General features: G+C 41.4%; 1 protein-coding gene across 2 annotated transcripts; it reads left to right on the forward strand.

Moving 5' to 3' along the window:
* Positions 1 to 4,131: 4,131 nt before the first annotated feature.
* kars1 (lysyl-tRNA synthetase 1) lies at positions 4,132 to 13,331 on the forward strand. 2 transcript variants are annotated; one of them, XM_088939085.1, is made up of 15 exons: positions 4,144 to 4,227; positions 5,174 to 5,350; positions 6,002 to 6,146; positions 6,572 to 6,737; positions 7,174 to 7,267; positions 8,172 to 8,358; positions 8,818 to 8,943; positions 9,334 to 9,453; positions 9,900 to 10,062; positions 10,454 to 10,627; positions 10,890 to 10,975; positions 11,233 to 11,318; positions 11,741 to 11,867; positions 12,376 to 12,519; positions 13,076 to 13,331. In XM_088939085.1, the coding sequence occupies exons 2-15, from the start codon at positions 5,211 to 5,213 to the stop codon at positions 13,148 to 13,150; spliced, it is 1,833 nt and encodes a 610-aa protein (XP_088795211.1). In that variant the 5' UTR covers positions 4,144 to 4,227; positions 5,174 to 5,210; the 3' UTR covers positions 13,151 to 13,331. The 2 variants fall into 2 exon arrangements, with proteins under 2 accessions (XP_088795212.1, XP_088795211.1); XM_088939086.1 differs by lacking the exon at positions 5,174 to 5,350 and having other exon boundaries at positions 4,132 to 4,227.
* The last annotated feature ends 798 nt before the right edge of the window (positions 13,332 to 14,129 follow it).

Genomic DNA, 14,129 nt, shown 5'->3' on the forward strand with positions numbered 1-14,129 from the left:
GCAACTTCTACTTCCGGTTCACTAAAAATCTGTATTTTTCCAAATGTGTGATTTACAGGTTTTGAAAATGTAACTGTTTCCGAATTAATATTATAGCTATATCTGATAGTAAAAACGCACTACAAAATTATATGCATTTCTGTTATACAGTTAAGTGAACTGAAGTGGATTTCTAAAAATCCAGTGTATTCTCATACATATAAAAAAATATCAACACACATTGCGAGCAGAAAATAATTTCACTGTAAACTGAAAGCAGTCACCTCTGCAGTGGTCTGGAAGCAGTTTCTGAAAAAGCAATTTAATTGTGATTTGTAACAGAAAAGTCAGATCTTTCAGTCAACGTATTTGAACCAGACATGCTTTATCTTCAGAAAAGATTTTCTAAGAACTCAGGGGCTGCCAACATTTACTGGGTGGGACAAATTAATTTCTGGAAGTCCTCGCTTCAGGTACTCGCTACGCAAGGGTTGTCTATTCAATAAATAAAAGAAAAATCAAGGGACAGGTGACTTACAGCAAAAGAAAGGTTGTTGAGATGGAAGAAGTTCGATGAGATTCCAGTCTTTAAAAATAAAACACAGGTAAATTAAAAAACAATAACCCTTATTTCTTTACAGCTCTTTCAATGGTACATCATTTTGAGGACTTCTGTAAAAAGACCTTGCAGTTCAGAACCGTGGGAAATGTATTATCTTAGCAAGACCAGCAAAGGACCCATGAACCAGGTGCTTGTTCTGAAATAGTTGGATCTTCATGTGTTAACTCATATTCATTTCGTTCTTTCATTTTAGTCTTTCCTTCCAATAATTCCTGCTTGTCACATTACCTAGTACATACATGTCTTGCCTTTATTGAACAATATTATATGACTTCAAAATGTTTGCAAAAAAGACTAAAATTTAGATGTTTATTGTATATTAATTTATTCTGGAACTCAAAAGAATGATGTGTTATAAAAACAATGGGAAAAAAAACATGGTTTTTCATGTTTTTCTTCCGTACAATGCCAGCAAAAGATGAATAACTGAAAGACGGTAAATTGAAAAGGAGGAACTTCAAAGGTTCATGGAGTTGACTGGAGTTGATGCAGATGAGTGACATGCAGTCTACTTCCGACTATGCTTCTGCTCAAACACTTTAGATATTTTTGATATGCCATAACTGTTTTATTCCAACTATTAACATATAAACAGTTTTCATAAACTTTAAAGTCCCGATGGAATAATTTTGCTAACTCTCTTCAGGATGTCATCTCCATAATTAAAATAATGTTTCCTCACTTAAATATTTTTATTTTTATGTTTCTTCTTCCTCTCCCTCCAGGGCTATTAAGTTGGAATACATTGTAGAGCTTCAGAATTCATAGGAAAAGCTCAATTATTGCATATTAAATTGGCTTTGCCTATTTTTTTATTTTATATCTACACTTATTTTACATCCATTGTCTGTTTGATTCATCCTAGACACTGTTTTATTTTGGCCACCCCTTGAAAAAAGCCTGGTCTTACTAACATAACACAGATATATGATTTACATTGCAGTATACTGTAGACAAAATCTGTACAAGCATATTCTCTTGTCTGTGTTTTAACAAACTTAAGAAAGCAGTCATTAACCAATACCTACCATTGCTTCAGTCTCTGCTTCTGATATTTGTATTCTGATATTGTAAGTCTTTCTTACTCAGTTTTGGGAAAGTTGAAATCTCCCATAAAAACTACCTATTATTTTGCACATAAATTCTTAATTTCATCATATGCTGTTGAAATTTAATCAACATCTGCATTAGAAGGTCTATAGAATACCAATCACACTATACCTTTGGAATGTTTTGAAATGTCAAATGCACATAGAATCAGAGATTCATGATTTTTCTTCTTCTTTAAGTTCCTTCTTCTTCTTAAGTTCCTGAATCGGAATAGTATTTTGCTACTTAGCGCTACACCACCTCCTCTTCTATCTTGCCAGTCTCCCCAGAACAGAGTGGCTCCAGAACAGAGAATAGGAGAACCCCCCAGGGTTGTATGAGTGTCAGCTATGAACATAGCTGGACGATCATCCATTTGCTGCAGGAGTAATCAAACACACATCATTTACATAATATATATAGCAATGAAAGTTTAGCCCTGTATGTATAGAACTATTAGCTACTGTATATCCGCGGAACCCCGTTACGCCTGCATAAACATAGTCGCTCGTATGCGCTTTTCCACTGTTCAATAATAATGCAATTCTGCACCTTTCCATGTAATGTTGTCTTTATTAATCATCTGCTGGGTACTATCATGACACATTTAAATATACAGCGTGATACACGTCACCAGTACATGAAATAAAAGTAGTGGTTTAAGATTTTTCCATTTTTTAACTAAAACTTAATAATAATGATAGCTTACACTTATATTTTCACTTTTCTGGACACTCCACTCAAAGCACTTTGCAGGTAATGGGGACTCCCCTCCACCACCACCACCACCAGTGTGCAGCCCCACCTGGATGATGCGACGGCAGCCATAGTGCGCCAGAACCCTCCCAACACACCAGCTCTCAGTGGGGAGGAGAGCAGAGTAATGAAGCCAATTCATAGATGGGGATTATTAGGAGGCCATGATTGGTAAAGGCCAATTTACATCCCTACTCTTTTCGAGAAATGCCCTGGGATTTTTAATGACCACAGAGAGTCAGGACCTCGGTTTTATGTCTCATCTGACTTTGAATAAAAGCCAGAACTACAACTCTTGACAACTGATAGCTACGAAACTAAAAACAACATTGTTTTTGGTGGACGGCGACTGATAACGTATTATATGCCATCACTAAACTGGGGCATTAGGACCCACATAGACCACAGAGTGAGCGCCCCCCACCCACTAACACCTCTTCCAGCAGTAACCTTAGTTTTTCCCAGGAGGTCTCTCATCCAGGTACTGGCCAGGCTCACACCTGTTTAACTTCAGGGGGTTGCCAGTTGTGAGTTGCAGGGTGATATGGCTGCTGGTACACAAATGTCTGTCATACTGTGATTACTTTCAAGTCAAGTACAATACGCACCAACATCCCTGCTAACGCTTTTATTGTTTTTATCAAATTTATTTAATTAAAACCATTTCTTCAGATACGTACAATATTTATGTTTGCTGCAACATTTAGCATCCAATACGGTTTATTAAGATTAATTAGTATTAAACATGAGTAGTACTAACAAAAACTAAATTGTTTGCAAAACAAATCTAAGAAGGTTTTAAATCATCCTAGCTATTTAAAATAACAGCACTTTGTAAATTCGAGTCTGTTAAAATACGTTATCAGTCGCCGTCCACCAAAAACAATGTTGTTGTTTTTAGTTTCGTAGCTATCAGTTGTCAAGAGTTGTAGTTCTGGCTTTTATTCAAAGTCAGATTTGTTCGATAAAACGGTAACCAACCGGGCCTGGAGGGGTAATTATGTCCTATGGTGTTTTTGCTAACTTCTTCACGGTACTTGAGGACACACCAGTAACGGGGCAGTCCTAATTTACCCAGTTAAAACTCTTGTTACCCAACGATTTAAAATTAATATAGATGACAAATGTGTTTTTTGTGACAATAGCCCTGAAACTATTCAGCATTTGTTTTGGTTATGTCCCAGGGTAAAAATGTTTTGGACTAAGTTGCAGAATTATATAAAAGAAGAGACGAATATTGATATTGATTGTTTTGTTGAAAAAGATATTATGTTAAGTTTCAGCCCCAGTGAAAACAATATAAAAAATTATTTTGTAATAAATTTAATTATTATATTGGCACGTTATCACATACATAAAATGAAGTGGTCTGGGAGGTACCCTGTGTTTGAGCATTTTAAAATGGAAGTAAAGGGGTATTTGCAGACTATTTCGAAATGCAAAAATATGAAAGCGGTGCGGACATTATTTTTATTTAATTTGTTTAATCTTTTTTCATAACTTGAATTGATGTAGTAGTATGTACCCCTGACGATATTTTTGTTTGGAATTGTTATATGTACTCTTGTTTGTATTGTGAATGTTTGTTCTTTTGTTAAGCATAAATAAAAATTAAAAAAAAACGGGGCGGTCCTTTCTCAAAAACAACCCGCCTCGCCCAGCGCCTTCCTTACACGTCCTGAAGGGGCCGCCTCAGCCCGGAAGCTGCCCTTTCAGCAGGCGATCTGAGAGAAGATGGCGGACGCGGTGGTAGCGGATGGAGAGAATAAAATTAGCAAAAGGTAAGCAGTTAGACATTTGACCCTTATTATACCAGCATGTTTAATAATAATGGTCTGAGAAAACTGTTTTTTTTAACTTTACATAGCGCATTAGGGTTGTTTTTTCTGATTTCCCCCAAACATTTTTCTGCCCGGCCGGTGAGGCTATATTAGTCGCAACTCGACTTGATTGAGTCAAGTAAGGCCCCAGACTGCATGATGGGAAATCGAGTAAAGGCATTCGTTGGCGAGGCAGTTTGCCTTTGTGGGATTTGTAGTTTTCACTTCTTGTTACGTTCTGTTTCAGATGTAAGCCTGGCGCAACGTAAACGCCATATCCCATTAAGCATTGCGAAGGGATGACGAAATAGTTGTATTCACATTGACTTACGCATGTGGAGGAGACTACATTTACTGTGTCTTTTGAGCAAATGTTAAGACATAAAACTTAATGAGCGGCTATAATTCAGGCTGTAATCTACTGACGTGTGAAAATGTATATCCAAATCCCTCGGAACATAATAACGTTTTATACAAGAACATTTGTTTTTAAGCAAGCAGGAAATAGAATTGATCAAGGAAAATACTTGCAAGCATGGCAAGCTGGAGGACATGATGGGTTAAATAGATGAGCACTAGCAATCAACTGAAAATAACTTGGATATTTATTTACTGTTCTCACAGATGGTGTCCCCGCAAAGCTCAGCAAAGTTTATTTTAACATACGCACAAAGAGGATTGACTTAACAGCAGATCACCGTTAGTCTCAGAGTTCCATAGCACATATTGCTCCCTTACTGTCACTCACAATTAACGTTTTGTTGATTAAAGCTTGTCAACATGACCCTGTTAATAAAATGTATTAGTTGGGAGAGTGAACATCCTGTGGCTTCTCAGTGTTGGGTTCAGTGCGCTAGAGACACACTCTTGAATTGTAGCGTGTGACTTTGTGTGTCTGTCTCTCCAGGTCTGTGCTGTAGCTGGAGTAACACTCCGTGTTCACCATGCTTTCCATGGTCAGAGCTGCTAGGCAGCAGGTGTTCCAGGCCTTTGGGGTCAGGGGTCAGAGGGCAAAATTTGCACACCCCAGCACAGCCGCCTTCCCTTCGTTCTTCCAGGGAAATCGATGTCGAGGTGACAAAAGGTTGGTGGCTTTTCCTTTAATTTTGAGAAAAACAGCCAACCTTTTCTCATCCTCAAGAGAGGCTAATGATGGACTTGCATGAAACAAAGGCCTTCACATCTTCATGACAAGCTAGACAAACTATCCCCAAAACTCTTCATGCTTTAATTTAGTCCTCACAGCTGTTAAGTGGGAATTTTAGTTTTCTTCCTGTGACAGACATATTTGTTACTGGTTTTATGAAGTACTTTTCCCCTGTTATCTGATTTTTTTTCTATCTGAAACTATTTAATTGTGCTCTTCTGAAAGTGTAAGAAAACAAATGCACAAGTGGACGCTGAGGCTTGGTTTGTCTTAATTCTTAAAATGTTTTTGAAAATCAATAGTGTAACATTCTATACTGGGCACCTGTGAATCGGTTCTGAAAGTGTCTAGATGATTTCATTTCTTTGAAATTTTTTTTAGGTTAACCACATTTGTCCATGTAATTGATGTACCTTTATAATAAATGACGGTTTCTTTGAAGGTTTGTATCTCCAGGCTTCTGTTCACAGCCATTAAATACATCTCTCTGACTTTTCATGCAGGTTTGATGATAATGTGAGCTTTTACTCTGCTTCCAGTGCAGTGCTGCTTCATCTGTACACTGACGTGTCCTTGTTGTCTCCTTAGTGAACTGAAGAGGCGACTTAAGGCGGAGAAGAAGGCAGCAGAGAAGGATCTCAAGGCCAGAGAACAAACAGAGCAGAAGAAGGAGTCAGGAGAGAAGAAAGATCAGAACCTGTATGGCTCTGAGGAGGAGACGCTCGATCCTAATGTGAGCTGAAGAGCATCTTTTCCTTTCACACTGGCAACGTCAGAGTTAGTTTGCCTGATAACATTGTTTTTCAAAATGTCTGAATTGGCATGATTTCTGGCAGGAAAAGGCTGTTTTTGTGAACTGTCCTAAAGTTCGCAGGAGACTTATTATAGTTATGATGAGCATAACATGCAGTATGTACAACCCACGCTCAGGTGAATACAGTGTAAGGGTATTTTACACTTTGTTATTGCAGAGCACTTCTAACATGAAAGCAATACCTTAGTGGAGTTACAATAGGCCTTTGCCCTTGTTCTTTACCTGTTACTGCCATCATGATTCACTGCAGACATTAGATCTTTTTTTAGAATATGATTCCAGTTTGCTTGCTCAGCCTGTGCAGTGGACATGCTCCATGTGAATGACCCTACCTCTCTTTGTAGCAATACTTCAAGATCCGCACTCAGGCCATCCAGTCACTGAAAGGCGGACCAGAGGACCCGTACCCTCACAAGTTCCATGTGGACCTGTCTCTCACTGAGTTTATTGAGAAGTACTCACACCTGCAGCCTGGAGACCAGCTGACAGATGTCGTTCTCAATGTATCTGGTAAAGAAGACGTCTTTGATAAAGCAGTGCAGATCCATTACTGCGTATTTAATGCTCCATGTTTACTTGTATTTATTGTTTTTAAGGTGTCACTAGAATAGTGGCATTTTTGCTGTGATCAACAGTACCATTTAAGACACTGTCCACCTTAAAACAATTTTATGTGGGGGGGGGGGCTGGGTTGAGTGTTTTAGAAACAATTGATATTTATCTTAATTGTTGTATGCTCTGGAAGTCAAAGTGCCACACCAATCCTGTTTGCTCGGGCATTCAGGGATAAGCATTCCTGAGTTATGGAAAGACCATGCCTTGCAGTAAAGGCATTCTTTTTCACTGTCCTCCGAACTGTACAGCAGGCCAGTCCTCCTGCAGGAGCTGCGTGTCTCTAGTGCGGACGAGGTGCAGGCCTGTGGCGTTGACTGGCTTTGTTGTGCAGGGCGTGTCCATGCCAAGCGAGCGTCAGGGGCCAAGCTGCTGTTCTACGACCTGCGAGGGGAGGGGGTGAAGCTGCAGGTGATGGCAAACTCGAGGTATGTCTGCATTGGCGCCTGTTTCAGAGAGACCGTACCAGTGCAGCCTGCACTGATCACACAGCAGATATCTTCACTAAATGTCTTCTTGGCTTTGTGGCACCCTGGACACCTAGGCTGTTCAGTTAAGTGGGATCTACATCCTGACACAGAAATAACCAAGCCTTCCCTTTTCTGATCTTTTTAACCCCTGCTCCTGAATCGTCTCAAATTAAAACCAAAGCCTCTCTTTTTTTTGTGTAGCTTAATCACTGTGATTTTTAAAACACAAGAACAGCTACAGATGAGAAGAGGCCATTGGCCCATTCTCCTTACTGGATCTTGTGCAGGTATCTAAACATGACTCGTGCTGAAACAAGCCAAGTCACATTGTCACGTGGCATTATAAATGTAAATATACCAGCAATCTGAATACTAAATAACCTGTTTTTGTTACGTAATTACATTTTTCATATTCACAGATCTAGCAGAGATTCGTGTGGTATCCACTAATTGCATCACCCCATGCTGTTCTGCTTCCCAATTAGACAAAGCAAATTCTCAGTTCCTATTAATATTTGCTTTCACACTGTTGCTTTTTTTTGCTCTTCGCTTGTCATCTTGGCACCCAGCAGCTGGTAGGAGCTTTCCCCCCCCCCCCCCAGACACGTTTCTCTGTCTAATTTACTGACAGGCAGGCTTGGACCTCTCTCTGTCCATCTGAGTTCGCTTTCTGTTCTCCTGGGCTGTTCGCAGTGCTACAGCATATTTGAACTCATTTTGTTTCATTAAAAAAAAATTAAAGCAGTAATGAGGTGTTGTAAGATAACAGAATAACCAGAGGTCAGTGTGCATCTCGGGCTTTTTTTTCCCCCAAACACCCATGGGTTGTCAGTCATTGCATCCCGGCTTTGCTTCCCGGCAGGAACTATAAGTCGGAGGAGGAGTTTGTACACATCAACGCGAAGCTGCGGCGTGGCGACATCATCGGGGTGCGCGGCAACCCGGGGAAGACGAAGAAGGGGGAGCTGAGCATTATCCCCATCGAGATGACGCTGTTGTCCCCCTGCCTGCACATGCTGCCCCACCTGCACTTCGGCCTCAAGGACAAGGTCAGCTCGAGCGAGGCGCCTGACTCTCCGCGACGTCTTGCTCACTGGAGAAAATTCCCTGTAGCACAAAGAGCAGTCAAGCCTCCTCATGTTCTTACATCGTGATTGCAGAGAAGAGTCAGGGTATAGAGGATGTGTGCGAATGTGTGTGTTGTAGTTTTCTGTGTTTATTAGGTCTTGGATACAAAACATTTTTATGCTAATATTCTGCAGTGCGTCAGATGGTGATTGTTGCAACTTTACAATTCCATGTCTTTTTGGAAAAATGTTATGCAAAATGCTATCATTGAAAGTTGGTTTGAACTGAGATTCCTTCTTAACCTTCACACAAAGAAATGGTAGTCTTCTATTATCACACCTTAAATCAGCGAGGGTCCACTTTCAGTGACTGGAGAGAATTGTTGTGGTTTCAAGACTGTGTTTTTGCCCCCTTTGATTTTGTTGTCCCTCTTCTCCAAGGAAACTCGGTACCGTCAGCGCTATCTAGATCTCATCCTGAATGACTTTGTGCGGCAGAAGTTCATCACGCGTGCCAAGATCATCACCTACCTGCGCAGCTTCCTGGACCAGCTGGGCTTCCTGGAGGTGAGGGGTCCCAGCAGGCGACGCCGACTGCTTTTACAGACCACTGTGGAGAACACGCAGCTCACTTCCTCTCAGAATACAGTAAAAGCAGAAGTTGCATTGCGAAAGCCACTGAAAACTGAGAGCATTAAAAAAATCTGAAAATTGGCAAGATGATGCAAACAGTCATTTTAGGTTGATTCAACCTTTCTGTGGTTAGTGGATGATGCATCTGATACAGGAAAAGGTGAAAGGCCTACTTTCTTGAGCTGATCCAATGATTCAACGACTAGAATCTACAATCTGCATTTGTAAGTATTTTGACAATTAAGGCATGTGTGATAGTGATAGGGAGGGTTGATCGGGAGAAGGCGTGTGAAAGTGTGTTGCTGACAGGCCTCTTTCTGACAGATCGAGACGCCAATGATGAATCTGATCCCTGGGGGCGCTGTGGCTCGGCCCTTCATCACCTATCATAACGAGCTGGACATGAACCTGTACATGCGGATCGCCCCTGAGCTCTACCACAAGGTAGTGCTTTCTGTCAGTGTCCTCAGCCTGACTGCCCCTGGCATGGGGGACTAATAACCAGATGCTTTCTGCTCAGCACATGCATACTGTACATGCAACATTAAACCTGTTATTAGAATATTTAAATTTGTGTAGGAAACCTATCTTTGCCCTGGGAACAGTGCTGGCCCAAACAGATTTCTCTTGGGAACTGTCAGTATTCAGAAAATAATTAATTAAGGTTGCTGTATGTTTTAGAAATCATCCATTTATAGATATTACACATTCAACATACATTCTTAAAACGCGGGACAATTTAGATACCTTTTAAAACATTTTAAAGGAATAGCTCCTCATGCCTTGCCTTTTCTACAGTGTATCCACCTCCAACGGTGCAACATGGGCCTCTTCGGTTTGTCCTGAAACCCGTCCTCTCCCCCCAGCATCTCGTTCTGTTTTCCCCGCAGATGCTTGTGGTCGGAGGGATGGACCGGGTGTATGAGATTGGGAGGCAGTTCAGAAACGAGGGCATCGACCTCACGCATAATCCAGAGTTCACCACGTGTGAGTTCTATATGGCCTACGCAGACTACCAAGATCTGATGGAGATTACAGAGAAGCTGCTCTCAGGTTAGTGACTCAGCAGGTGACAGATAGTGGAAGTGTTGCTTGTTGCTTATGTAGCTCACAATACATTGTGATTTAGTGAAATGGGAGGGCCCCTAAGCAGAGCTTGTTCTCCAGCTGGGCGTCGCTTGAAACATCATTAGAAGTGATCTGTCTTCTTGCAGATGAGGGTTAAAAATGATTCTATAATGCCTTTAAGTGTAGAAACATTTTGGTTGACACAGTTGTTTCATTCTCCATGTATTGGAGGTGAGACGGCAATTAACTTGCTGTTTTCGAAGCATGAGGAAAGTTTTTGATTTTTTTTTTAGACCTCATTTTAAATTCAATGGGAAACTATGAAAGTGTTGTTGCACGACTGCTCAAGGTCAGTGTCTCCCTGTCTCTCCCTCAGGAATGGTTAAGCACATCACTGGGGGGTATAAAGTCACATACCACCCTGACGGTCCAGAAGGCCAAGCTTATGAGATTGACTTCACTCCCCCATTCAGAAGGGTCAGCATGGTGCATGATCTGGAGAAGCAGATGGGGGTCAAATTCCCTTCTCCTGACACGTTCGACAGTGATGGTAAGGACAGCAGGCGTCCTTTTTCTGCTACCCATGCTCTTGCTGTTCCCTGGATCAGGACTCTCCAATAAAGTGGCGCATAAGGATTTATTCATGCTCATTTTTTTCATCATATTAGCATCTTACAGATTGCCTGTCAACAGCTGTTTTGTACAGCACTTTCCAGAGCTTTAAGCATCATTTGTGGTGTGAGGATTTATGGTAGTCAGATGTCTGGTCCATCTCACCTAAGTTAAACTAAAATTTTTACATCACCCAACAGAGACCCGTAAATTCTTAGATGAGCTGTGTATCCAGAAAGGAGTGGAGTGCCCTTCGCCCAGAACTACAGCCCGCCTCCTCGATAAGGTATATATTTATAGCCTTTGTGATATTATATAACTGTTGCTTTTCTTTGACAATATACCCTCCGTAGTGATGAGGAGGGGCATATTAGTTCACTTTATCCCAATCTCCTCATTGATCTTGTTATATTTGTAATATCACAAGTTCATCTCTGTTGGGGGAGGGGGGGGGAAATAATATTTTTTGCTCATAAATTGTGAATTTAACTGGAAGATGCTTTATATACCTGTTGCTGACATTGAGTCTGGACTGTTTCCCAGCTGGTTGGAGACTTCTTAGAAGTGACCTGTATCAACCCCACCTTCATTTGTGACCACCCTCAGATCATGAGCCCTCTGGCTAAATGGTGAGTTAATCTGTCAAGGAACCCAGCCTCGGTGGGACGAGATCTGATCCCCACTCTCATGGCCGTTTTTATTTTTTTCCCCAGCATGACTTTTAATCCTACGGAGAAACACAATTTTGAAGACAACCAGTGACAGAAACAGATCTTATTCTTATTTCTATTATTGTTTTAGACTGTGAAACGTTTATGCTCTGCTGATCTGAAAAACAGTAATAATGACTCAAGGTAGCTTGCAGAAGTCAAATCCTGTGTAGTAAAGTTGCTGAGCAGCTGGCCTGTGCAAGCCAGATGTGTGCTCTGTGTTTGCCCCTGGTTGCTGTATTAGCTAAATGGTACAGAACGCTCAATGGCTGTTATAATCCACAGTAGTACAGCTACTGTAGCCCCCAGGCACGTGGCAATATCTTTCTCTTTGCTGTCAGGCACCGATCTCAGAAGGGGCTGACGGAGCGATTTGAGCTCTTCGTAATGAAGAAGGAGATCTGTAATGCCTACACTGAGTTAAATGACCCAGTCAGACAGCGGGAGCTGTTTGAACAGCAAGCCAAGGTGAGTCGTGACCCTTTATACTGAGAGAGCCCCAAGGTGTTGGATATAATCTTACTTCTTGTGTATGTATTCAAGAGTGGTACAGTGGTTAGCGTTGTTGCCTTGCAGTGCAGGGACCCCGAGTTCAGTTCAGCTCTGTCTGGCGATGGACTGGCATCCTGTCCAGTGTGTACCCCACTTGTTGCCTGTCCTTTGCCGGGATAGGCTCCACCCCCCCCACGCCCCTGAATGGGATGAAGCACTTAGAAAATACATGGAAAGATATTTATTCAGTGACAAAGTTGTACCTCTAGGTTATTGCTTGCATGATCATTATTTTTTGTTACATTTACATCATGCTGCTAAGTTAAAAAAGGTTGTAGAGCCCTTGACAGATTAGAGTTACTGCTCCTTTTCCGCCAGTTCCTTGTTTTCTTCTGGTATTTGTTTCTCAGAACCAATGAGATGTCAGTAGTGTATTTCAGTGAACGAATGAATGCCAAGTCATTCTTCATCCACTTCCCCCCAGGCAAAGGCAGAGGGCGACGATGAGGCCATGTTCATTGACGAGACGTTCTGCACGGCTCTGGAGTATGGGCTGCCTCCCACCGCGGGCTGGGGCATGGGCATCGACCGGCTCGCCATGTTCCTCACGGACTCCAACAACATCAAGGTGAGGTGGTGAGCCTGACGGAAGCTTACACGACTGGCCCACGCTGAACAACAGCTCTGATCACTATGCAGAGTTTCTTTTACACATGCTTTCATTTTAATGCTGGTACTAGATAAAGGCCAGATTTTATCCTGAATTCTGCAGTGTTCGGTGGACAGAGAGAATGTGAAACCCATTGCAGGGCTAGCATTGCAGCTGTCCCATTTTGTAGCTGGGTGGACTGGAGTAATCAGGATAAAGTACCTTATTTAAGAGTATAACAGTATTGGCCACACTGGGCACTGAAACCATCGCCCAGCTCTTGTAAATGATCTACCATGACTGTATAGTTAATGAATTTGCATTCTAAATACAGTGTAGAGTAAGACTTTCTTAAATTTTGTCATTCTGTCAAAGGAAAGTGAGATGTTTAGCGTATTCCTGTCCGATTTATTTAAGGAGCAGAACTGTAAGGCTGTGATCCAATGCATTTCAAGCAGGGCAGATGTGCTGTACCTTGTAGTGCTCAGAGCTACTATGCAGCGTCTCACTCAGACACTGTTTTTTTTTTTTGCAGGAAGTGCTGCTTTTCCCGGCCATGAAACCAGATGACAACAAGCCTGTGCCCCCCGCTGAAGGAACGTCAGTGTAGCAGAGCAACGTCTGATCATTTTTACCTGCAGAGAGATCACTGCAGGGTCTGTTCATGAGAACAGATGAGTCTGTTCATGTCAAAGTTTCATGTTGGCACATCCTTTAATGGCTGTTTTAAGATTAAGGAAAGGGACTGGTTTTTACTTTAACAACTGAATAAATGATACAAAGATTGGAAATTTTGGGGGTTTTTGTTTTTTGAGGTTTTCTGAATTTTCTGAACGCCTGACCCGTGTCTGACGTGAACAGAGGATTTTGCCGAGCAAAACAAAATGTGGCACAGAACCAAAATGGTTGCAAATCTATGGATGACAGAGATTTGGCTGAAATTCTCACTGCAGTGTTGAAGATAGAAAAAGAATGATGAATTCTTGACATCATGAATTCTAACAGAATAATAAATGTTTACATCATGAATTCTGAAAGAATAATGCATACTTTAAAACATGAACTCTTTTAATGCATTCTTTAGTGTGATGCTGGAATTGGGTATTTAAATGTTTTGATTGCAGACAAGTGTACCTTCTTGATTGAAACTTTTTCTTAATCATTTCTAAATTCTACATATATCTACAGCTATAGTGTGCAGTAGGTTTAAATTCTTAAAGGCATTGGACTTTACTATGTTATTTCGTGATGTGTCCTTCTAATCTGCACTTCCTCTCTTCGCTGTCTCATACAGTGATCCCCAATCTGGTTCTGGAAGGCCAGTGTGTCTGCAGATGTTCTAGGTCTCTTTAACGCACCAGCATCTGAAGAGTTTGAAGAAGCTGATCAAATTAAACTCAAATAATGAGATCATCAGATTATGAGCCCATAGGGATCCCTTGTGATCCCTTAGGTTTTATTACTAGAGGGATCCACTGGTAAAAAAGTTCATCTGATTCTAGCGCAGGTTTTGGCGAGTCCAGCCCTTGAGTGCCAGTTTACCACAGGCATTAGAGTCAGCATTGCATGGAAATGATTCAGAGGCCACC

The sequence above is a fragment of the Atractosteus spatula genome, chromosome 21 (genome assembly GCF_055471065.1).
Source record: "Atractosteus spatula isolate fAtrSpa1 chromosome 21, fAtrSpa1.hap1, whole genome shotgun sequence".
In the NCBI taxonomy this organism is placed as follows: Eukaryota; Metazoa; Chordata; class Actinopteri; order Semionotiformes; family Lepisosteidae; genus Atractosteus; species Atractosteus spatula.

Excerpts from the sequence above, each read along its gene's own strand:
- kars1 (XM_088939085.1), top strand. The coding sequence starts at position 5,211 with ATGCTTTCCATGGTCAGAGCTGCTAGGCAGCAGGTGTTCCAGGCCTTT. Across the intron at positions 6,147-6,571 it reads AGGAGACGCTCGATCCTAAT|CAATACTTCAAGATCCGCAC; the intron begins GTGAGCTGAAGA and ends CTCTCTTTGTAG. Across the intron at positions 11,319-11,740 it reads ATGAGCCCTCTGGCTAAATG|GCACCGATCTCAGAAGGGGC; the intron begins GTGAGTTAATCT and ends CTTTGCTGTCAG.